Source organism: Rhinoraja longicauda, chromosome 16 (assembly GCF_053455715.1).
Source record: "Rhinoraja longicauda isolate Sanriku21f chromosome 16, sRhiLon1.1, whole genome shotgun sequence".
In the NCBI taxonomy this organism is placed as follows: Eukaryota; Metazoa; Chordata; class Chondrichthyes; order Rajiformes; family Arhynchobatidae; genus Rhinoraja; species Rhinoraja longicauda.
In genome coordinates this window covers 25214495-25241451 of record NC_135968.1, presented here as the reverse complement: position 1 = coordinate 25241451, position 26957 = coordinate 25214495, and the positions used below count along the sequence as shown (strand labels likewise).

Below are 26957 nucleotides of genomic sequence, written 5' to 3'. Positions count from 1 at the left end.
AGAACTTACAGACTCCGTACAGATAACATCTGTACTCAGGATCAAACCTGGGTCTCTGCCACTCCAAGGCAGCAACTCTACTGCTGCGCCACTGTGCCGTCTTTGTGCAACTTTCTTCTGCATGTATAGTTAATGATGAAGCCACATGACTCCCTGGCACTGTACACAACATATACAATATATCTAATATCAGATCCTAGTTACAAAAGTGCAAGATATAAATGAAAGGTTTTATAACAATAATAGTAGTTCTGAAAGCAAATTCTGAAAATACTATTGGTGATATTAGTTGACAGCAGTTTAATGTAATTCATCACTATTAGCCTCATTAGTTTAACGGCAGTGTTAATGTGTACAAACAAATGGGTTAAAAATTGTGGTACAGTTTATGCCCTCGGTAGTAACTGAACCTACAGTTATAGCAAGGAATAAGAGTTAAGAAAAGAGTACATAATTTTATTAATAACAGATTTATCGCAGTATATGATTTATTGTTAAAGTTTGTGGTGGGCGATAGAGGTGCAAATTCTAACATTTGAACTTACATCAGAAATTATTTTAAATGTTGTTATAAAATGCAGGCAAATAAAATTTCAGGATCAGCAGGTTCTAAACACCAAGCCCCATCCTGTTCATTAGATCCAAGAAAAACACCACACCGATGATCGTAGCCTTGTCATTGACGAAAAAGCTTTATAAACTCCAGGACATTACAGATCTGGTCTTCCCTTGTGTTGCTTATATCTGGTGGACATTTTGCAGATAAATGTAGCACTGTGAATGTAGCATTCCAGATTTTAGCGCCATGGTGGGAGAGAGCACATCTCCTAGTGGTGCAAAGTTCAGACGTGCAAAGATGTATCAGATCAATCAAAATTAATTATGTTTTCAAACATAAAATCAATGAGAACATTGGATAACAATTAAAATTAGCCCAGAACAAGCTTACAAAGAATTAAAATCATTCAAAATGAACAAAACTAATTAAAGCACAAACTTACTTCTCATTAGAATATAAAAATATTAGAAGAAGATGTAGGATGTTCAAGTGAGGGAGAATAGGTTACAGGGAAATTAATGAGGAAATGGGATTGATGGGAATACTCGGAGGCCTAATGTGAACATGATGGACCAAATGACCTTCTTCAATATCATTCACAAAATGCTGGAGTAACTCAGCAAGTCAGGCAGCATCTCAGGAGAAAAGGAATGGGTGACGTTTCGGGTTGAGACCCTTCTTCAGACTGATGTTAGGGGGGCGGGACAAAGGAAGGATATAGGTAGAGACAGGAAGATAGAGGGAGATCTGGGATGGGGGAGGGGAAACGTTATCCTTCCTTTGTCCCGCCCCCCTTACATCAGTCTGAAGAAGGGTTTCGACCCGAAACGTCACCCATTCTTTCTCTCCTGAGATGCTGCCTGACCTGCTGAGTTACTCCAGCATTTTGTGAATAAATACCTTCGATTTGTACCAGCATCTGCAGTTATTTTCTTATTCTTCAATATCATGAGATGTATATGAGGAATAGTTGTAAGCACAGGCCATTCACCCCTCGTGCTTGGTCTGACATTCATTAAAATCATGGCATATCTTTAACCCAGTGACACTTTCCTCCATAATTCCCATTACCCTTGATTCCCTTGTAATCCAAAATCTACTGATCTCAATTTAAACAACACTCATCAACTGTGGCCCTGCCATCGTGGCAAGTGGACAATTTCCATGAATTAGCTCTGTCTAGCTGAAGATATTTTTTCTCGTCTAAGTTTTAATGGCCAACCTCTGGGTCCTGACAAAAGGACGTCAGGAAGCATCTCTGGAAAACATGGACAGGCAATGTTTCAGGTCAAGACCCTTTTTCAGACTCTTTCCCAAACTAAAATGTTACTTGTCCATGTTCTCCAGAGATGCTGCCTAACCCGCTGAGTTACTCCGGCATTTTGTGTTCTTTTGTGCAAACCAGCATTTGCAGTTCCTTGTTTCTACATTCTATCTTTTAGGGTTCTGGACATCTTACCCAGCAGAAGCATCAATCCTGCATCAATGGTTTCAAGCCCTGTGAATACATTAGATGTTTCAATGCGATTAACTCTTATCCTCCCTAACTCCTGATAGGACCTCATCCCAGGAGACCTTAGACTTAAGAAATACAGTGCAGAAATAGGCCTTCCTGCCCACCACGTCCGCACCGACCAGCGATCCCTGTACACAAGCACTATCCTAAACCCTAGGGACAATTTACAATTTTACTGAAGCCAATTGAACTACAAACCTTCACATCTTTGACTCACCAGCACTCTAAGTAATTAGAGCTAACAAATCCTGTACCTTTCCTAATGGCTGCTGAAGCTACATGTTCATTTTCAGTGATTCGTCTCTAAGGAATCCTAGGTTTTCCTGAGCAACAAATGTTTTCTACCCAAGTTGATGACCTCACATTGCTTTGCATTATATCCTGGATGCAGTAATGCTCTTTGTTAATATGTCCATTGTTCTCCAATGTTCATTGAAATCAATGGTTTTGTAGATTCTGCTCAAAGTCTAACCTGCACAGGATCTGAGGGATGGTTCCCCCTTGACGACATCAGCAAATCTCAGTAAGGATTTCAACTTTATATCACCTACAGTCTGGCTAATATTTTTATTTAACATTGGATTTTTTTTAATGTGTTTATCCATCATTCGTCCTACATCATCTCAGTTTAATTTTTATTTTCCATTAAAAACATTCTGCTCCTGTAACTAGTCTTCTTATCCATTTGCTACTGAGTTCATAACCAATTTTTAAGAGTTATGGGAATTTACAGTAGTTTTCCTGCCTTTGATTCCAGCTCCTCTCTAAAGGGAACTGCTCTCTTTGCATATGCAGGTAAAATATTGCATGGACTGGAGATTGATGATTGATTGAACGATGCATTATGGAAACAGGCCCATTCACACTGACCATCAATCACCGTTCACACAAGTATTGTTTTCCCATTTTTCATATTCACTCCCTTTACACATTGGGGCAATTTACAGTAGCCTATTAATCTACAAACTTGCATGTCTTTCGGATGTGGGAAGAAACCCACTTGGTCTCAGGGAAAATGTAGAAATTCCACACAAACAGCACCCGTGTTCAGGATCAAACCGGTTCTCGGGCGCTATAAGACAACAGCTCGACCAGCTTCGCCACTGTGCTGCCAATATGGAAGATAAACAGAAATATTGGGAATGCTTAGTTGATCAGACAGCATCTGTGAAGAGATAGACTATGATCCCAAGACTGATCATGAGCCTGTCTGTGCAGATGATTCCTGAACTTTCTTCATTCTCTTGGTGGCTGACAGGAAGTTACTGTGCAAATGTTTCTCGGAAATCCATATGGAAATGTTAGTGCTGGGAAGATAGATGGCCACAAAATCTTTCTGATCCAACTCAAAAGTCACAAAGATGCATCAACAAGAAATTAATGCAATTGAAGATTAGATAAGATTATGTTCATCCCTGGGTCAGAAAAACTAGACACAGCAAGTTACCTACCCAAATAAAAATTACATGTGGCCTTTTGCCAACATCATTGGTGATTGGAATTGTTCCTGAAGAATGTTTCTGATCTGTCGGATAGGTGTTTGGGGATTTTTCTTTATAAAAGAGAGAATTCTTCTGTCATCAGCTATGGAGGTCTTCCTTTGTCCCTTTGCGATTAGTAAGCTCACCAGTGCTCTCTTTCTTCTTAATGATGTTCCGAACAGTTGATTTTGGTAAGCCTAAGATTTAGGTGATGTCTCTAAGAGTTTTATTCTTGTTTCTCAGTCTCATAATGGCTTATTTGACTTTCATTGGCACAACTTTGGTCCTCGTGTTGATAAACAGCAATCAAAGTTTCCAAAGGTGATGGAAAGACTGGAGGAAATACTAGGAGCTGAGAGCTCTCTTATACCTGCATTAAGGAGGCAATTAAACACACATGAGCAATTACAAACGCCTGTGAAGCCATGTGTCCCAAACTTTATGGTGCCCTGAAATTGGGGGACTTTATATAAACACAGCTGTAATTTCTACATGGTGAAACCAAAATGTATAAAAATGGCCTTTAATAAAATCTGACAATGTGCACTTTAACCACATGTGATTTTTTTTCTATTACAAATCTCAAATTGTGGAATACAGAGGCAAATAAATAAATGATGGGTCTTTGGCCTAAACATTATGGAGGGCACTGTTGCTGCTTTGTGTTCAATATTGGTCACCCAGCTATATAAAATATGGCATTAAGCTTCAAAGAGTGCAGAAAGTATTTTCAGGGAAATTGCCAGACCCCTTTTTTCAGGGGTTGGAGAATCAAGAACTAGAGGGCGACAGGGGACGATTTAACATGCACCTGAGGGACAACTTTTTCACGGAGGGTGGTGGTATACGAAACAAACTGAAAAGGAAGTAGTTGAGGCAGGTACCATTATCTGCCATCATATCATTTTAAAAGGCAGTTGGACAGATATGTGGAATGGAAAGGTGCAGAGGGATAAAGACAAACGCAGACAAATGGGATTAGGCAAATTGCTGAGATAGGCATCTTGGTTGGCATATAAGAGTCGGACCAAAGGGCCCGTATCCATTCCATATGCCAATGATTGAGCCTAGCTTGGCCCAATTAATGTATATCTACAGTATATACATATAGAATATAAAATAAAAATAGAATCAAATGTAGACTAGATATTTTTGGATCTCAAGTCAATTTAATCTCCCACGATGATCGTTATGTTATAGGTCGAGTGGACAGTTGTTTGATGAGACGTTTTGCTCAACATGTTAAATTTGAAGCCAGTGGGGTAAACTATAGCAAAACGATAACTTAACTTAAAAATTACGTTTTTGTGTTGCCAAAAATTATTTCTAGAGGTCACTTTGCAGAAAATATTGGATTCCGTAGTTTAACATACTCGTTCTATGTGATACACATAGGTTGTTTAAAAAAACATTTATAGTCATAGAGAGACATACTGCACGGAAACAGGCCCTTCAGCCCAACCTGTCCATGCTGACCAACATGCACAATCTAAACACATCCCATTTGCCCGTGCCACATCCCTCAAAACGTTTCTTCTTCCTTTGCCTATCTAAAGGTCTTTTAAATGTACCCACCCCAACTAATTTAGGATACTGATTTTAGATGATCAGCCATGATCATATTGAAGGTAGATACAAAATGCTGGAGTAACTCAGCGGGTCAGGCAGCATCTCGGGAGAGAAGGAATGGGTGACGTTTCGGGAAACGTTACCCATTCCTTCTCTCCCGAGATGCTGCCTGACCCGCTGAGTTACTCCAGCATTTATAACAGGTATAACAGAGCGTTATTTGTCGTTCGGTACCGAAGTACCGAACGAAACTACATAGCAGTCATAGAAAAAAAAAAGAACACAAGACACATAACCCCAACACAAACGTCCATCACAGTGACTCCAAACACCCCCTCACTGTGATGGAGGCAACAAAACTTCCACTCTCTTCCCCACGCCCACGGACAGACAGCTCGTCCCCGACCGACCCGCACAGTCCCCGCACCGGGCGCTGAAACGTCTCGCGGCCGAACCGAACCAGCATCTGCAGGGTTTTTTCCCCCCAATGATCATGTTGAATAACGGTGCTGGATCGAAGGGCCGAATGGCCTACTCCTGCCACTATTTTGCTATGTTTCTGTTTCCTCTGATTGCTCTTACCGGATCGCCCCTATCTTTTCCTGGGTGGTTAAAAGTTCCCCCTCAGTTTAGTTTCATATTAAATTATCCCCCCCTCGCCTTAAACTTCAAGTTATTCTTTTGGCTTCTGGGCGGGGGTTGTTCCAGATGAAGGGTGATGCTGGTGCACGAAAACAAAAGCGAACGCGTGAACTTTCATTTCCACCATGGGGTAGAGGGGGCGAAAGTCAGGAAGGCAGCGGATTGGCCGGTGGGCTGGGGGTAATTGCACCCTTGCGCGCTTTATCAAGCCTCTGACTCGCACACAGGCGGGGAGAGGCACCGCAGCGCCGAGTACAAGCTCGCCACCTCGCTCCTGGTCGCAAGACGCTCCTTCCAAGCCGGAGCCAGCGAGACTGGAGTCACTTTCACACAGTGCACTGCAGAGGGAAGTGGACAACGTTGGACTGGCCACTCACTCTGCGCACCACTGTCAAAGAAGGTATTCGTTTTTTCTTTGAAAGCAGCAAAATATATATTGTTTTAAGTTGCTTTAACGTATATGAATGTTGTATAAAAGTGCAGCTTGACATGTTAGCGTTGTTCTGGGAGAGTGATGTTAATCAATGATTGTTTATGTTTTATTTTTGCATCCAGAAGTTACTGTGTGAGCGTCGGGAACAATGGGCGTTTTGGAGAGCCTGAGAGAGTTTAGTTTCTTTCGCTGGTTAAGGGAGGGCCGGCAGTCTCGGAAACTCATCCTTCTCATCGTCTTCATCGCGCTGATGTTGGACAACATGCTGTTGACCGTGGTGGGTAAGTCGAGGGCACTGGCGTTCCGCTCCGGTGGTCAAACGGCAGGGCGCGGAGTGTCCCTGGGATAGAGGCGAGCCCGGAGCTCAACAGGACCATATCGACCCCAAACCCTCATCCCCACTCTGGCAGCGGCTGCGGAAGACACTCGAATTTCTGGAAACTGATGTTGAAATCACTCCCTTTTATTTAGTTTGTCACACATTTTAACGATGTCACCAACAAAACTGCTCTGTAGAGTAACACACGACATGGTTTCGTCTAATCTAGTGATAGCTGACTTTAAAATCATGTTTAATGCAAAAACAATAATTAAGATGAATGATTACGACCTCGATTGTGTTAATCGGGAAAATAACAAGGACCGAAATTTCCGACCATTTGTCCCTTTTGCATCGATGTAGCTTGGGAACTGAAGCTGCTGGCTGGGGTCGTTAAACTGTTTTGCACCGAACTCTTTAATATCGCACTCACTGCTAAAAAGAAAACCAGTGGGTTTCCGCCTGATTCGCTGACTGTTTATCTTGTTCAGGCAGAAATAGGTCTGGGTTTCATTTATCAGATGAATGGCACTTTGGGGTTCTGTATTCAAGCGATCTTCCCATCACCGGGTGCGCATTATTAGTGAATCACAGTGTTAAGGAGAGTCACAACGAAGGCCTTCTAGGATGCCCGGCAATGAGATAGCGTAGATCTCGACACAATCATTGAATCTCCAACATTTCTACTGCAAACAAGTTTATGGATTTATTCTATTGTGTTTCGTTTGAGAAAGACCTCGCGGGTTTTAGTTTGATTCAGATTCAAGCATTGTAATTGGTCTGTGATATGAATCAGACTAAATCAAGTGTAATTTCACTGGGATTATATACACCAAGGGATTATAATTGTGGATTATGGGCACTGTAAAGACTATATTATTACGGGATAAAGACTGCATAAACTCACATGTTCCGATTGGCTGTGGTGTGTGGACCGGAATTCGTTTTCGGATGACAGAAAATGTGGAAATTATAATGAATGTAGTCGGAGTGTTACAGTTCCGAATGAAGATATTCGGTCTTTGAAACTGTTCTGTTTGCCTCTGAAATATGTCCAAGTAGTTCTGAGGCCCTTACCCCCTGCCCCACTGTGTTTCTCTGGAAGTCACATTTGTGAGCTATTTCATTACTTTGAATATTGTTAAAGCTAGCATGGAGTCGATTTTTTTCTAGCACTCCATCAGAAAGTGCGTTCTGGATCACAGCATGTCCCGCAGTGGAAAACAATCACATTTTCTTTTGCAGTTTCGCCGATGACTTTTAAGCCAAGAGAATGTAGTGATAATCTGAAGGAGAGGAAAGCGAAAATTGAATGGGATTGCTTCAGAGTTGACGAGGGATTTAAAGTAATTGTAGTTGTTCCCCTTGGATCAGAGTAGAACAGAGATAAACGTAGCAGGTGTGTTCAAAATTATGTGGGATGTCAAATCAAGCAAGGCAGCAGTGACATCTCTTTTCCCCACACCATATGTGTGGTTGAAAACTGCTATTGGGTTCTTTCTGATCTATTCAGTTCTAAAGGGGGGCAATTCCAATTTCTTCAAGTTCCCTTCTCATTCCTGGAGTAATTTGTCTTTCTCTTCAGAGGGTATCAACTTTCTAAATAGCTATTTTCACAATGTCAACACTGCAATGGCCATCACCTGTTCTAAATTGTCACCAACTTATGAAGTTGGTGAACTTATGTTGCTGTCTACAGACACAGTATGCACAAAATCAATGATTACACACCACATTGCTGTCCAAAGTAGACACTGCAAGAAGAGTAAAGGGTCTGTCCCACTTAGACAATTTTTTAGGCGACTGCCGGCGACTGCCACAGTCATAGCAGGTCGCCGAAAAACCGGCGACTGGACCCCCCCACGACAATGTCTACAACAAGCTACAACAACCTACCGTCAAGTGACGGCAAGCTACCGACAACCGGCGACCCAATCGTCGCGAGTAGGACGACTACCTACGACCACACCTACGACAACCTGGAACGACACCTACGACCACACAGGCGACAACCTACGACAACCAAAGTCAACCTATGTCCACCCGCGACAAGCTACGACCCTGAAGACTGAGGACAACTGAAGACAATTCACATTTCACCCAATTTCCCTATAAAAGGGGGTGTATGGTAGGGTTTCCAAATCATTCTGCATCATGACTATTTGAAAGTGATGTCATGAGAAATTACTCTGAAATACAATAACTTCATATATCAATTTTCCATCAAAATGTCAAGAATTTCCTTTATCGATATTGAAACTTTTTTTTTTAAAGGTTGATAAGAACATTGTAATAAATTTCAATAAACTTTAAACTTTAAAATTTAAACATTAAAACAGAATACAAGTGCCAAAAAATACAAAACCTAACATCATTTATGGACACATTACACTGATGGGTGATCAGATCAAGTCCACACTTGGAATTCGCTGAAGTCAGCACTGGCGACCTACGTCACCTAGTGACAACCTACAACAGTTCCTATGTCAGGATAAGTCAAGCCACACTCGTTGGCGTCAACCCCATTGTCCCCGAAAAATTTCAACATTCTGAAAATCCAGCGGCGACCAGAAAGAAGCTATGACTCTTTGGAGACGACTCACGGCCATACAGGCGACACCCCGGCAACCGTGTAGCGAAAGCCTAGTCCCCTAAAACATCGCCTAAGTGGGACAGGCCCTTAAGTTGTTACACATTGCGACTACAACTTAGTTTCTGATACAACGGGGAGAGAAGGCAGGAACGGGGTACTGATTGAGAATGATCAGCCATGATCACATTGGATGGTGGTGCTGGCTCGAAGGGCCAAATGGCCTCCTCCTGCACCTATTGTCTATTGTCTATAAGAAATAATCTGTTGCTGAATGTTGACATGGCATGGAGTATAATATATTGCTGATCAAAGACACTGCGACATGTCCATTTTAGAGGCTGAATGGTTGCATGGACTGAGAAACAGAACCAGATACAGATTATGTGTAGGAAGGAACTGCAGATGCTGAAGATAGATACAAATTGCTGGTAAACTAGCGGGTCGAGCAGCATCTCTGGAGAAAAGGAATAGGTGACATTTTGGGTAGAGACCCTTCTTCAGACAGTCTCATCCCAAAATGTCACCTATTCCTTTTCTCCAGAGATGCTGCCTGACCTGCTGAGTTACTCCAACATTTTGTGTCTATCTTCAGATACAGATATATGCACCAAAAGTGACCTAATATTGCTGTCAGTAACAATAATATCAAATACAAGGAATTGACTAGTTTCTGATTCTAGTAACTGGTGCTGCTGGAAATTGTAGATGACTATGGATATGTAGGGACTGTAACTTGTTAATTTAGGCATATAGAAACTAGCTGAAAATCCATGCAATTCTATAAGTTGAGCACGGACATTGTAATGACTGTAGCAATGCTAATTATAGAAACTGAACCATGATGCTGATTAATATTTCTTGGGACTGTAACATGTTGCTAATTATGGGCACTTCAGGCATTGTAATGCGAAACGTAAGCAATGAAATGAATGATTACAGATGCTGCAGCAATTCTAACTTGTGACATTCTAACTTTTGCCACAGGAGGCTGTGGAGGGCAAGTCAGTGGGTATATTTAAGGCAGAGATAGATAGATTCTTGATTAGTATGGGTGTCAGAGGTTATGGGGAGAAGGCAGGAGAATGGGGTTAGGAGGGAGAGATGGATCAGCCGTGATTGAATGGTAGAGTAGACTTGATGGGCCAAATGGCCTAATTCTGCTCCTATCACTTATGATCTTATGATCTTGTGAATAATTTTAGATAATACAGAGATTGATATTGAAGCAAACTGCAGAATCTTTGCATTGATGATTATTTCAACTATTGCTACTCACTGAAGTTGATCATAGAGACCTGTTGCAGGCTGTAGAGTGGGGGAAACTTACTTGTTGCTGATTTTAGACATTGCAGGAATGACAGTGTGGATTACAAACTCTGCAGGAAACAAGTTAATCTAAGACATGTAACTTGTCAAATAAACTGTAGGAACTGTAAATTATTTTTCCACACAGACATTCTCAGAACTGCAACTTATGATTGCAGAAACTGCAGGAAATTTAACAAATTATAAAATTTGTAAGAACTGACTTTAATTGTAGACAATGTGAAGACCATTATTTATTTCTGATTTATAGATACCCAAGAATCTGAAATTGATTGTTATATATATGCACAGTGCCTTGTCGACATTATAGATACATAGGTATGTGACTTGTTGCTGATTGTAGACCCTATAACAACTGTAATTTATAGTCCATTGTCAACACAGTAAGATCTGATACGCTGTAGTTTAACAGATTCTGTAGAAACTAAACTGCAGCAGATTAAAGGCACCATGGGAATATTTACTTATCATTGATTTATAGGAATAGTATTTTTTTGGCAGCTATACACTATAAATAGTGGGTTTTTTGCCATAGAAGGATGTGGAGGCCAAGTCAGTGGGTATATTTAAGGCAGAGATAGATAGATTCTTGATTCGTGCAGGTGTCAGAGGTTATGGGGAGAGTCTGTACAGAGTTTGTACGTTCTCCCTATGACTGTGGGTTTTCTCTGAGATCTTCGGTTTCCTCCCACACTCCAAAAATGTACAGGTTTGTAGATTAATTGGCTTGGTAACTGGAAATGTATAAATTGTCCCTTGTGTGTGTAGGATAGTGTTAATATGCAGGGATCGCTGGTTGGCGCGGATCCGGTGGGACAAAGGGCCTGTTTCCACACTGTATCTCTAAACTAAACTAAAAAAGGCAAGAGAATGGGGTTAGCAGGTGAGAGATAAATCAGCCATGATTGAATGGCAGAGTAGACTTGATAGGCCAAATCGCCTAATACTGCTCCTATCACTTATGATCTTATGTTAATATTTGTACATTGTTGCCAATTTAAGTCATTGGTGAGAACATACATGGAGTGCTGTGTGTTGTTCTGGTTGCCCAGCTACAGGAAGGATGTCATTAAGTTGGAAATGATGTAGAAGAGATTCACCAGTACATTATCTGGGCTTGCGGTCTTGACTTGTAGCGAAAGGTTGGAGATGCTGGGACTTCTCTCTTCAGAGCATAGGAGGCTAAAGTTTTAGATTTTTAAATTTTAGACATACAGCGTGGAAACAGATCCTTTGATCCACCATGGCCACAACTACCAGTGATTTCCCCATACACTAGCATTATCCTGCACACTTGGGACAATTTACAGAAGCCAATAACCTGCAAATTTGCACGTCTTTGGAATGTGTGAAGAAAGCAGAGTGCCCAGCGAAAACTCGCGCACTCACAGGGAGAACGTACAAACACTGTACAGACAGCACCCATTGTCAGGATTGAACCTAGGTCTCTGGTGCTGAAAGACAGTAAATCTACCTCTGCACCACTGTGCCGCCCGGTGCTGCAGCATGACCTCATTGATCATGAGGGGAATGGATAAAGTGAATGCTTGGAGTCTTTTTTCCAGGGTAGAGGATTCTAAAACTAGGGGGTATGGGTTTAAGGTGAGAGGAGAGTTTAAGAAGGAGCAGAGGGGTAATGTTTTCACCCTGTGGTTGGTCCATATCTGGAATGAGCAGCTAGTGGAAGCCATGGAAGCAGCTACTGTTATGACTTTTAAAAGGCATATGGACGGATATGTGGATCGGAAGAGTTTGGAACATTATGGCCAAATGCAGGCAAATGGAAAGGGCCCAAAATGTCAGTATGTTCAGTATGGACAAGATGGGTCGAAGGCCTAGTTTCCATGTTGTACATCTCTATAATTCTAAGGAAGAAGCATGGGTTGCTGGTGTCAATGGTCAATCAATGCTGCTTTTATTGTCACATGTGCAAAGTGCAAATGTACAGTGAAAGCCTTTCCTCACAAACAGTCCAGTAGAGTATTGCCATACCTAAGCACATTCCTGATTCGCAAATTATACAGAAGTAGTCTATTGATCCCCCATGCAAGAGGTGCCATGTTTTGGTGTCATTTACAAAGTCCAGCTCACACTCTATTCCCCATCCAGTCCACCAGTCTTGCGTTTTGCCACGGGGGACCGGCTCGGCGGTTACCCCCTCTAGTCTGCTGTGCTCTGGGAGCTTCTGGTAATAGGTTCCTAATTATAAACATTGAAGGAGTTGAAACTCATTGCCCATTGTGGACCCAGGGGGAGTTGTAAATTTTGGTGTGTTTTTATAGCTAATTCTATACACTGTCATAATTGAAACATGTTGTTGAACTTGGATACAATAGCAGCAATTTCCTGTCAGCAATTACAGATACTGTAGGAAATGCAACTTGCTGCATGAACTGTAACTTGTAAATTTCAAACTCTGTTGCAACTTTAATTTGTTGGCAAGTATGGTTAATGCAGGATATGTAACTAGTTACAGAGCATATATGTTGTTCAAAATGGATATATTTTGGTGAGTTTTTAGACCATTTTAACTGTAACATGTTATTTCTTATTTCATAAATCTGATAAAACGTGATAGAAAATGTAACATTTTGCCAATTAAAAAGCATTGTTCGAACTGGAATTTGTTTCTCATTATAAATATAGGAAGCTTAACTTTCAATTGCTAGCAATGGTATCTCACTGACCTTTACAATTACAATAAGATCTGTAGAATGCTGCTGAGTCAAATAGACAGTAACATCTTGTAGATTATTCATACACTCAGAGCAGTAACTTGTTACTAATTATTGACACCATATCAACTCTAACTTGAGTCCAATTATGGAAATTATAGCAACTATCGCATTTTGCCAGGTTTAAGCACTACTGGAAATGTAACATTATAGATTATTGACGTTTTATGAACTGTAAATTGTTGCCAATTCTACAAGGCATAGCAACTGCACATCTTTGCTAATAATAGGTACTGTATGAACTAAAACATTAGCTGATTCAAGACACGAAAGGGACTGTGGGTGTTTGCCAGTTAATGACACCATGGGAACTGAACCCATTGCTGTTCGACTGTATAAACCTTGCAGATTATAAAGCCTGTAGTTTGCTGCTGATCTTTGACACAGCAGCCACTATAGTTTTGACAATAGGTTGATGATTATATACTCTTCATAACTGTTACCTGTTACTGATTAACTGTAATGTCCATAATAGAAACTGTTATTGCTGATTATAGATAATTTATGATTTGTAATGTTGCAATTATAGACACATAAACCTTTACCATTTTACCAACTGTAAATCATTGGGAATTATAGACATTATAGAAATAATAAATATTTAACAATTTTAGAGACTAGGAGATCACAATACTGCTGATTATAAAACATGAATTTTAATCTGTTGCCAATTTTGGACACATTTGCAAAAGGAAATTACTGGAAATTATAGGCACAGTAGGAACTACTCTGGATTCCATATGAGCTGTAACTTGTTGCTCATTATCAACCTTTAGAAACTGTATCTTGTTATTGATTACGGATACATTATGAACTGCAGCGTGGTGCCGATTATCGACACTGTAGGAAATGTAACTTTGTACAGAGTACCATATCAACATTATTTGAACTCTAACTTGTTCCCAATTGCAGAAAATGTAACAATGTAACTTGTTAGTAATTATAGTCATTGTAAGAACAATACTGTCACCTAATTAGCAGATCTGAATTTGTACCAATAATACAATATTTAGCAAAACAAACTTTTTAGAATTAGTCTCTGATTTGTTGTCAAGTATAGACATTGTAAATTGCTGCAGATTAAATACATTGTAGAAACAATTACTTGTCATTGATTTATAGGAATAGTCTTTTGTTGTCAAATATACACATGCTAGGATTTGTACATCGTTGCAAATTCAAGCCGTTGAGTGTATTTAGACTGTAGAAATTATATCTTTTTGATCATTATAGACCTTGTGGAAGTGAAGTTTCTTATAAAATCTATAGACAGTATATATTCAGTATATACAGTAAAAACTATAGACAGTAGATGCAGAGGCAACTTCCTGCTGATTATAATCACTGTATGCAGCATAGACTTGCTTGTTTTAAGCACTATATGAACTGTTGCCACCAATGGATACTGTAGGAACATCTACTGCAGATTAGCGATAAAACAGTAGCTGCAAATTGTTGATCATTAACACTGTTTCCTAATAGATAAACTATGAAGTCAAACATGCTACTGAATTCTGCATCATTAAAATACAATTGGACAGGTAATGGATTGAAACAGTTTAATGGGTTTAATGCCAAATGCAGGTAAATGGGACTAGCCCAGAAAGCTAACATGGCTGGCATGGACAAGGTGGGCCAACGGGCCTGTTTCCATGATAACTTGCTCAATTACTCCATGACATCCTGTAACAAGTGTAAATTGTTGGCAATCAAAGGCACTGGAGGAGACATAGTAAATTACTAAATATATCATTATAGTAGAAACTAATTTGTGATCACCAACATGACAGGAATGGTAACCTGCCACTGATTATGGATAAGTCATAAAGTATTGTTGACTTTACACACTAAGAATTGAAATTTCATGTCATTGAGACATTTAATGGACTCCAACTTGCTGATGAAGGACATGGTGAAAAGTGTAGCATGTTGCCTACAATCCACACTGTAGGAACATGTTGCTGATTACAGACACAAAGTACTCTGCCTTGTTGATGTTTTCATGTACTGCTGTGTCTGCAAATGATTGATAGCTTTACATTCATGGAATCACATATCACAGAAACAGGCCTTTTGGTCCAGATTGTCCTTGTTCATCATAGTCTGCGTGGGAATCATAGATGCTATTGGGGCAGTAAGATTTTGCCAATGATCATCAATGTGTGAACTGAAACTTTTGTGTGATCTGAAATTGTAAGCAGTTTATGGACTAATTATTGCTCATTGTTGACACTGTAGTAACAGTGGCTTGTTGCAATTATGAATGCAGTGAACATATGTCTGGTCAGCAGCAGCAGTGGACACAAATCCAACCAACATTTTTTTTGATCAATGACCTTTCATCAGAATATTAACTCTATTATCCCCGCAGATGTTGCTCAATCTGTTGAGTATTTCCCACATTATATGTCCTTATCCCAGATTTCCAACATAGTCAGTTCTTCGAATGGAATAGCTACACTCCTGAGAAACTTCATGTTACAAACAAATACACAGTAAAGCAATTATGTCAATAGGGGAAAAGGGGGTTTGAGGTTTCAAGCTCACCATAACAATGTTTCCCTCCATCAAAAATAAAGATTGTTTTCAATAGCTACAATTTATATTGTGTTACTGCAAGCTAAAAACACTGAAGGCTGCATGTTACATTCTTTAATAGAGTATTATTACAAAATGTCAATAGAAGTGACCATTATCAATTTCAATGTCTACTCATAGCTTAGAAGACAAGGGTGTTTGATATTATGGGGACCTTGCCTGAAAACAGTTTCCTTTACCGTGACTGTTTTTTCCCAAAGACAACTTTTTTCTGCTTGTAAATTTCAAACCAATTGCATTGGAACCAATTTGGCCCACGTAATATAATTGGTGTTTGCTAATTCATCGATTGCATTATATCTAAGTCATTTGATGAAAATGCTTGTTAAGACAAACTACCTGTAGCTCCACTTTTTGTGATCAATTACTGTAAGAATTGTAATTGGTGGCCAATCTGATTATTGATATTGTAGAAATTATATCGATTCTGATTGTAGGCAGATTGTGAATTATTTGTATCATTGTTGACACAATATGATGTGTAAATTGTTAGTATTTATACACAATAAAGGAACTATAACTTGTTGCCAGTTGAACTCTGAAACAAGTGCAACCTTGTGTTAAAGATGCTGTAGGAATTATAGCGCAACTGAATATAGGTACATATAGGGATAAATAGGTGAATATAAGGCAGGCAAACGCAGCAAGTGGGACTGGTCGATGGGAAATTTTGGTCGGTGTGGGCAAGTTAGGCAAAGGGTAACTTTTGCACTGTAACCTCATTGCACACTGTATGACTATGACAAGATGAAGTCTAATTTGTGGTAATTACGGGGGACCATCGTGAGGGGGGGAGGGGAAGAACAATGGAGGACCCGGCTTGTGGGGACCACCGTGAGGGAGGTAGGGGGAGAACAATGGACAATAGGGGGGAGGGGGTCATGGACAAAGGACAATGGGGGAACTGTTGGGGGGGACACAAAAGAGGGAACTTGGGTGCTTTGTAACTTTGTCAGCGCTGTAGGTGACTGCTATTTGTATACATTGTGTATGCAAGCAATGTATCTCACTGTGCCTAGTCACATGTCACAATGAAGTATTCCTATTCCTTCCTTCCTAACATTAGCAACTTTTTGCCCATTATAGACACCGTAGAAACTATGCCATTACTTATTGGAGACATGTATATTGGTAATTGGAAATATTGTAAAAAAATTAACTTGCTGATTGTGTCCACTTTGGGGGCTGTATTAATTGTTTTTCATCATCTGACAAATTGCCAACTAGAGACACTAAGAACAGTAACTTGTGGCCTATTATAGACATGCTATGAAGTGATAAACATACCAAATATGGATGCTGTGTATGTAATGTTCTGCCAACTGTAAACAGTGTAGGAACCTGTTAATAATGGATACTGCACAAATGGTCATTTGTTCTGATTTGGACAGTGGAGGAACTGTAATATATTGGTGATTGTAGGCACTGGAACAACTAAGATGTTGCCATTTATAGACCTATACAAAATCTAACCTTGCCAATTTAGGACACTATATACAGCATTTGAAATTATATGCATTGTATAACCTCCATCCTGACACTGATCAGAGTCACTGTATGAATTCTTCCTTCTTGCCAATTGCAAAAACAGTAGCATTAGTGACTTTTGTTTGTCAATTATGGACAACATAAGAGCTGAAATTTGCTCATTACTGGCACTGAACTGTTACTTGTTTGAAAATGTAACATTTTGTATTTATGGAAACTATATGAACTAAAACATTTGTGATACTGAGCCTCGTGGAAATGTAATAAAAATAGAAAGTTTTGGCAACACCATGCAGCAAGAAACAGGGGTAATGTTTCAGGACAACGACCCTCCTAAGAAGCAAAACTACTCTAGAAACCATGTAAACTGTAAATTGTCAGCAATTATGGACGTCATGTGAATGGTAAAGTTGGTGATCATTGACTCTAACTTGTTGGCAATTGGACGTCTAGCAATGACTGTTCTGTTGCTGATTATAGACACCCTATGAACTGTAATTGATGTCCAGCTTTAAATACTAGGAACTGCATCTTTGATTATAATTAACATAAATATAATTCATTAGCAATTATACATATTGGAGAAACTCTAACTTGTTACAGCTTGTGAGAAATAGGAACTGTAAACTATTTATTTTTGTTATTGTCTGAACTGGGCCAAGCTGTTGATATACCCCATGAAAGTAACCTATTGCCATTAATGATACTGTAGGATCTGTAATGCTATCAGATGTAGAAAACGTTGAAACTGGTGGCGCAGTGGTAGAGTTGTGGCCTCACAGCTGGGTTTGATCTTGATTGTGGGTGCTGACTGTATCGAGGGTGCACCTTCTCCCTGTGACTGGGTACTCTGATTTCTTCACACATTCCAAAGACATGCAGGTTTGAAGAAGGGTCCTGACCTGAAACGTCACCCATTCCTTCTCTCCAGGATGCTGCCTGTCCTGTTGAGTTACTGACAGCATTTTGTGTCTAGCTTCAGGTTTGTACGTTAATTGGCTTCTCTAAATTGTCCCTGATGTGTAAGATCGAATAAGTGTACAGGTGATCGTTGGTCGATGAGTAAAAGGGCCTGTTTCCACAATATAACTCTAAACTAAATTAAATTAACTTTTTACCAACTATAAACTATTAACTGTAACATTGCTGATTATCAATACTTTACAAATTGTTACTTCTTGATGATGATGATAGCTTTTGTGATAACTAACTTGTTGCTGACAGGGGGCACTTTAAAAACTGTTGCTAAAAGACACAATGAATTGCAACATTGAACTCTGTCTCTGGAAGTAATGTGTGACAATGCTGAGAACTATATTCTGCACTCTGTCTCTTCCCCTTTGTTCTGTATTTTAATTGAGTTTAACTTCATTGCATTTATGTATAGTTTTACTGTATCTGATCTGTTTGATAGCATGCAAAAGAAAGCTATTCACTATCTCGGTATATATGACAATAATAAACTTAAACCTACAGACCCAGTAAGTACTGCAATTGATTGCTGGTTATAGACAGAGAAAGAATTGTCATTTTTTGCTGATAGTAGATACTCTATGGACTGTAACTTGTTGCCAATTATACAGTCTGCAGGGAATGTATCTATTGCAGACTTTCCACACTATGTACCAAAGGCTTTGACAATTGTATGACCTGTTATTTTTTTGCCAATTATTGCCCTTGGATTGATTAAAATGTTGCAGATTACAGACACCACCTTAATGTTAGAAAATAACTGCAGATGCTGGTACAAATCAAAGGTATTTATTCACAAAATGCTGGAGTAACTCAGCAGGTCAGGCAGCATCTCAGAAGAGAAGCAATGGGTGACGTTTTGGGTCGAGACCCTTCTTCAGACTGATGTCAGGGGGGGCGGGACAAAGGAAGGATATAGGTGGAGACAGGAAGACAGTGGGAGATTTGGGAAGGCGGAGGGGAAGTGAGGGACAGAGGAACTATCTAAAGTTGGAGAAGTCAATGTTCATACCACTGGGCTGCAAGCTGCCCAGGCGAAATATGAGGTGCTGTTCCTCCAATTTCCGGTGGGCCTCACTATGGCACTGGAGGAGGCCCATGACAGAAAGGTCAGACTGGGAATGGGAGGGGGAGTTGAAGTGCTCAGCAACCGGGAGATTATGTTGGTTAAGGCGGACTGAGCGCAGGTGTTGAGCGAAGCGATCGCCGAGCCTGCGTTTGGTTTCGCTGATGTAAAGAAGTTGACATCTAGAGCAGCGGATGCAATAGATGAAGTTGGAGGAGGTGCAGGTGAACCTCTGTCTCACCTGGAAAGACTGTTTGGGTCCTTGGATGGAGTTGAGGGGGAAGGTAAAGGGACAGGTGTTGCTTCTCCTGCGGTTGCAGGGGAAAGTGCCCGGGGATGGGGTGGTTTGGGTAGGAAGGGACGAGTGGACCAGGGTGTTACGGAGGGAACGGTCTCTGCAGAACACAGAAAGGGGAGGGGATGGGAAGGTATGGCCAGTGGTGGGGTCCCGTTGTAGGTGATGGAAATGTTGGCGGATGATTTGTTGGATACGCTGGCTGGTGGGGTGGAAGGTGAGAACGAGGGGGATTCTGTCCTTGTTACGAATGGGGGGAGGGGGAGCAAGAGTGGAGCTGCAGGATGTAGAAGAGACCCTAGTGAAAGCCTCATCTATAATGGAAGAGGGGAAGCCCTGTTTCCTGAAGAATGAGGACATCTCTGATGCCTTAGTGTGAAACACCTCATCCCAGGCGCAGATGCGGCATAGACAGAGGAATTGGGAGTAGGGGATAGACTTTTTGCAGGAGACCGGGTGGGAAGGAGTGTAGTCCAGATAGCTGTGCGAGTCAGTGAGTTTATAGTAGATGTCAGTCACTAACCTGTCTCCTGTGATGGAGATGGTAAGGTCCAGAAACGGGAGGGAGATGTCGGAGATAGTCCAGGTATATTTAAGGGCAGGATGGAAATTAGAAGTGAAGTGTATGAAGTCAGTGAGTTCTGCATGAGTACAAGAGGTAGCACCAATGTAGTCGTCGATGTAGCGAGGTAGAGTTCTGGGATGGGGTCAGTGTACGCCCGGAACAGGGATTGTTCGACGTACCCGACAAAGAGGCAGGCATAGCTAGGGCCCATGCGAGTGGGCCTTAATGTTAACTCACACTGATTATAGATAGTGATGTATCAGTAACATGGTGCTGATTATAGGTATCCTACTAATGCCATAGATTATTAACTGTAGATGCATGTAAACTAAAATATTTACCAATTATCAATGCAGTAGGAGCTATAATGCCAATAATGGTGGACAGTAAAGAATGGTAGGTTATCTTTTAAACAAACACTCCAAAGACGTACAGGTATGTAGGTTAATTGGCTGGGTAAATGTAAAAATTGTCCCTAGTGGGTGTAGGATAGTGTTAATGTACGGGGATCACTGGGCGGCACGGACTTGGAGGGCCGAAAAGGCCTGTTTCCGGCTGTATGTATATGATATGATATGATATTACATATACAAATTAGGCATATTTTAGAAATGATCACTTTTCCTGATCGTAGACAGCCTATGAATTATAAATTGTAGACTTTTGACACTGCAGGTACTGCAACTTTTTATTGAATATCGACAACCTGTGAATGTAACATATTGCTGATGTATATTCACATGTAGTCGTGCTGTGCGATTGGAATAGGTTGCCTTTTATCAATTAAAAAATATAAACTAACCTTCCCAATCACTGCAGAAGCTGTAACCTGGCTGATTATAAACACTGAGCTGTAACTTTAGCATACTTTAGACATTTGTAATGTTTGCATGTATGAATTGTATTTGTAATGGTAGTGCTTTTATTATTGACGTGTAGCGAAATGCAAGAATTTTTTTTTTGTGTGCTATCCCGGTAAATAATACTACACAGGACTACTACCAAACCATACATGAGTACAATAGATAGAGAAAAAAATAAACTAAGTACAGAAAATCATGTTACAGATGCAGAGAAAGTGCAGATGAAAAAGTGCAAGAACTGCAGCAAAGTAGATTGGGAATACAACCTTAGCTTACGAGAGGTCTGTTCAAGAGTTTGATATCAGCAGGGATGAAGCTGTGCTTGAATCTAATGACGTGCTTTCACGCATTTGTATCTTCCGCCCGATAGTGAAGAGGGAAATGGCCAGTCCAGTGAGTAGTCCTTGATTATGTTGGCTGCTTTCCTAAGTTGTTGTGGTGTAGATAGAGTCAAGGGGTTGGGAGGGGGTGGAGGAAGAAGTCTAATTTGCATTAAGGCCTGGGCTGCTTTGAAAGCTCTACAATTTCTGCCTGCGCAGCAGAGCAGTTACAAAACTAAGCTTTGATGAATCCCAATACAATGTTTTCTGTTGTGTTTCTCTAGAAATGGGTAAGAGTCATTGGAGATGCACCAAATGTCCTTAATCTTCTGGGGGAGTGAAGATGTTGATGTGTTTTCTTGGCTGTTGTGTCAATGTGGTTGGAGCAGGAGAAATTGGTGTTATTTACACTGAGGAACTAAAGCTCTCAACCATCCCCACTTCAGCACCATTGCTGCAGACTGGGACTGTACTCGTCAAATCATACTTGATCATACTTGTCAAATTGTTGGCCAGCTCTTTCATTCTGCTGACGTCAAGTGAGAGGGTGTTGTCTGGACACAATGTTACCAAGCTTTCTACCTCCTTTCTGTACTCCTTTGTGTTTTTTGTTTTTTTTTGGATGTGTTTTTATGACTGTTGGCAGATCAATATCCCTTCTGGGATAAATAAAGTTCTTATCATACCCTGTTTCATCATTGTTTGAGATCCAGTTCACTACTATGGTGTTATCTGGAAACTTGCAAATGGAGTTAGAGCAGGATATGAACTGCAACCTGATAATTCTCAACACTGTTGGAACTATCTTGTTGATGAAAACATTGTAGCAACCACACCATCACAGCCATTTTATAAATTGTAAGTTTTGATTAATTATTTCAGGCACTGAATGAAAAGTGATTTGTTAGACAATAGACAATAGGTGCAGGAGGAGGCCATTCGGCCCTTCGAGCCAGCACCGCCATTCAATGTGATCATGGCTGATCATTCTCACGTTAGCACGTATGGACTCAGAAGAGCTGTCGCTGTAACACGGGTAGCATGGTAGTGCCGTGTTTAAATGCTGCTGCCTCTTATCCCAGGAACCTGAGTTCAATCCTGACCCCAGGTACTTTGTGTCTATGGAGTTTGCACATTGTCCCTCTGACTGAGGGGTTTCTTGAGTTACTCTGGTTTTCTTACATATCCCAAAGTTGGCAGGGTAATTGACTGCTGTTATTGCCACCAGTCGAGCTGGGTGGTAGGGGAATTTGAATAGGGATGATGGACATGTGAAAGAGAACAGGAAATCAATGTGAGAATGGGATCACTCTAATAAATGATACATGATGTGTTGAATATGTCGTAAGATTTATTCATTGTGGCTGATTATGAACAATATGAATTGTACAATGTTGCCAGTTGTTGCATGAAGTGTAACATATTACTGATGGCAGGTACTGTAGTATCTCAGTCTGAAGAAGGGTCTCGACCCGAAACGTCACCCATTCCTTCTCTCCCGAGATGCTGCCTGACCTGCTGAGTTACTCCAACATTTTGTGAATAAATCGATTTGTACCAGCATCTGCAGTTATTTTCTTATAATACTGTAGTATAACTTTGTTAAGAATAGATACAGTAAAAACTGCAACATTATTCCAAATATAAATAAGTAAACATAAATAAAAAAACATTCCTTGGCCCACTTGCCTAACTAATCAAGATCCTGCTGTATATTTTTGGTTATCATCTTCGCAATTTACAACACCATCCATGCCTTGTACATTCCCAGCCAAATCGTTGATATAAACCACAAACAGCAATAGGCCAGGCACAGATCCCTGAGGCACACCACTAGTCACAGGCCTCTGGTCCAAAAAACAACCTTCCACCATCACCCTCTGCTTCCTTCCATGAAGCCAATTGTTTATCCAGTTGGCTAGCAGTTCCTGGATCCCATGCAATCTACATTGGTGGAATCTTGCCAGCAATTTGAGATGCCTTTATAACTATTCCATATCTCTGAATCCCACACATTATAACCCCAGTGATTACAGGCACACAACCCCAGTGATTTCCACACACTGGGAAACAGCAGCCTTGACTAGTTGTATAACAATGTGAACATTTTGCCAATTATTACCATGGCAGGAATGATAATGGAATTATGAATTTTGTTGGAACAGTAAATTTTTGACATTTATTGGCACAATATTAACTGCAAATGCACTGTGAACCTAGATACTAAAATCCGTAACTTCATGTTAATTTATTGCCACTTACAATTCAAATTTCTTTACAATTTTTGTAATCAGATGGATGCTGATTATAAACTTACTAGCACTTATTGTCAATTTTTTTTCGATAGGAACTGGAACATTTCACTGACAATATGCATTGTAGCATAGTAATGCATTGTATGCATAGTACCTTGTTGAGGACTATGGAACTTTTATGTTGCAAATTATGGATGTATTTAGAACTGCAACCTGCTGATTATAAATACTGAAGTAACTCCAGGATTTTAGTGATTATAGCACTGACAGGTGTCTTGGAGACTAAAGAAAATGTATCTTTGCCGATTACAGACACTTGAGGGAATCTGAAATGATAAATACCAGCAGGCTGTTGTGTGTTTGGAAAGGACCGGTCTGGCACTGTAAACAAATATTGAACAGTGGAATATTTTTGAATATTATTTATACAGACTTTGGGAAGACATTTCTTGTTCTTGATAAGATACTCAAGCCAAATTTTAAAGACCTGGAACTGTGCAAATTATTGATCTAGTTAAAGTATTGGGTGGTGGAAGGAGAAAAAGAGTATAATTAAGAATAAATTGTTAATTGTATCTGTACTGTGGCTTTTGCAACTCAATGCATTTATTAATGAGTAGGAGTCCTCATTCTTTAGGGAACGGGGGTTCCCCTCTTCCATTATAGATGAGGCTCTCACTAGGGTCGCTTCGATATCCCGCAGCTCCGCTCTTGCTCCCCCTCACCCCATTCGTAACCAAGACAGAGTCTCCCTTGTCCTCGCCTTCCACCCCATCAGCCGTTGCATACAGCACATAATCCTCCAACATTTTCGCCACCTCCAATGGGATCCCACTACTGGCCACATCTTCCCATCTCCACCCCTTTAAGCTTTCCGCAGAAACCGTTCTCTCTTCAACTCCCTGGTCAACTCGTCCCTTCCCATCCAAACCAGCCCCTCCCCAGGTACTTTCCCCTGCAACTGCAGGAGATGCAACACCTGTTGCTATACCTCCCCCCTCGACTCCATCCAAGGATCCCGACAGTCTTTTCAGATGAGGCAGGGGTTCACCTGCACTTCCTCCAACCTCATCTACTGTATCCGCTGCTCCAGGTGTGGACTCCTGTATATCAGTGAGCCCAAGCGGAAAGGCTCGGCGATCATTTTGTTGAACACCTCCACCTAAACCCACCTGATTCCCGGTTGTTTAACACTTCAACTCCCCCTCCCATACCCACACTGACCTTTCTGGCCTGGGCCTCTTCCATTTTCAGAGTGAGGCCCAGCACAAATTGGAGGACCTCATATTTCACTTCGGTAGTTTACACCTCAGCGGTATGAACATTGACTTCTCTAACTTCAAGTAGTCCTTGCTTACCCTCTCTCTCTATCCCCTCCCCTTCCTAGTTCTCCTACCAGTCTGTCTACTGTCTCCGACTAAATTTTATCTCTGTACCGCCCACTCCCCTAACATCAGTATGAAGAAGGGTCATGACCCAAAATGTCACCCATTCCTTCTCTCCAAAGATGCTGCCTGTCCCACTGAGTTACTCCAGCATTTTGTGTCTACCTTCGCATTTATTAATGGCTTGGATGATGCAATAAAGATCCATCCTTCTCTCCCGAGATGCTGCCTGACCTGCTGAGTTACTCCAGCATTTTGTGAATAAAAAGGTCCATGTATTCACTTTTTCCAATGTTAACTGGTATTGTAAATGATGGAGATGAAAGCATTAAATTGCCAGTAGATAATATATTAGGTAAGAAGGCAGGTCTAGGGCAAATATATTTCAAATTGTGCAAAACGAACACTTCCTAAACAGTAAAGAACGAACCAGGGAAGATCCAGGCGATCTGAAGAGTTCAGGTGCACCCACCATTACCTCAGTTATTCTCTTCAGATTCTGCCAAGAATCTATTATGATTCCACATCACTCCCTCTGCAGTCTCCCCAAGAATCTTGTGCACCAGAACAACAACCTTGCTCAGTGTTAGCAAGACCGAGGAACTGAATACTAATTTCAGCAAGGGGAAGGCAAGTGTTCATGAATCTATCTTCATTGACAGTGGCACAGCAGTAGAGTTGCTGCCTTACAGTGCCAGAGACTCAGGATCGATCCTGGCACAAGTTATTCCTTGAAATATTTACCCATCCACCCCAATCTGATCCAGGTACAGGAGGCTGACCTGAGAACTTCTGAAGGGGAGGAGGATGTATGCAAGAACTGGGCCTTAAGCAGCAGTTCCTGCCCCCCCTTCCCCTCCCCCCCTACACAGCCCAATGGCCCATTGATAATAGCTAGGGTACAAATTGCCAGAGAACATGAATATTCAGAGATGCTTCCTGACCCGCTGAGCTACGCTAGCATTTTGAGCTCTTTTGTTGAAACCAGCATCTGCAGTTCCTTGTTTCTGCCTATTGAAAGCTCAGTCTCAATGGCATTTGAAAATGTTTAAATGTCTCAGATGGTCAATGACATTTATTGATCAATAACATTTATAAACAGTTTTATAGGCATAAGGCACAGTGGCACAGCGGTAGAGTTGCAGTCTTACGATACCACAGACCTAGGTTTGATCCTGACAATAGGTGTCTGTACGGAGTTAGTACATTCTCCTTGTGACCGCCTGGATTTTCTCCGAGCACTACGATTTCCACCCACATTCCAAAGATATGCAGGTTTGTAGGTTTATTGACCTGTAAATTGTTCCCTGGTGTGTAGGATCGAACTAGTGTACGGGTGATCACTGGTCGGCAGGACTCGGTGGGCCGAAGAATCTGTTTCTTAGAAATAAATTATACACATTAAAAAAAAGAAAAAAATACAAATCATTGAATATACCGATTAACTTAGGGTGCCATTCAACTTTGAATGAACTAGGGCAATCCTTCTTAGGCCACCCTGGGTAAGTGCATCTAGCTCCTCAGCTCAACACAACAGTTCTCTGTCACTGGACTCGGTGTGGATCCTGGAGAGGAATGGGAGGTCAGTTTATCACTGACGTGATTTGTATTTCTTCTTATCGAAAATATAGTAGCTTCATAGAAACCATTTGAGACAATTTTTTGAAACAATATTTCACAGGACTTGAGAGAGAAAAAATGTTATTTTGAATATTTGTTTCTATAATTAACTAGTAATCTCTTAAATGAATTATTACAAGAAGAATATTCACTGTATTGAAACATTTTGCATTGATTTTGACAGTGTTGTATTTGTTTGCACAATTAGATTCTTAAATATAAAAACTTCCAATTAAGCAGATATGGGAGATGGATTTGTTCATTAAGTAAACTGGGAAATTAGATTAAATGTAATAATGGTAGATAATCTGTGGCAATTATTTATATTTAATTGTTCTCATACAAGAGCTATTAAGT

The 26957-nt window shown here is 40.6% G+C and overlaps 1 protein-coding gene across 1 annotated transcript in view; it reads left to right on the top strand.

Moving 5' to 3' along the window:
* Nucleotides 1-6003: 6003 nt before the first annotated feature.
* slc18a2 (solute carrier family 18 member 2) overlaps nt 6004-26957 on the top strand; it is a 50447-nt gene continuing 29493 nt past the window's right edge. The window contains exons 1-2 of the mRNA XM_078413440.1: nt 6004-6167; nt 6323-6481. Coding sequence (XP_078269566.1) covers nt 6349-6481 — 133 coding nt within the window. The 5' untranslated portion in view covers nt 6004-6167; nt 6323-6348. The remainder of the gene's footprint in view (nt 6168-6322; nt 6482-26957) is intronic.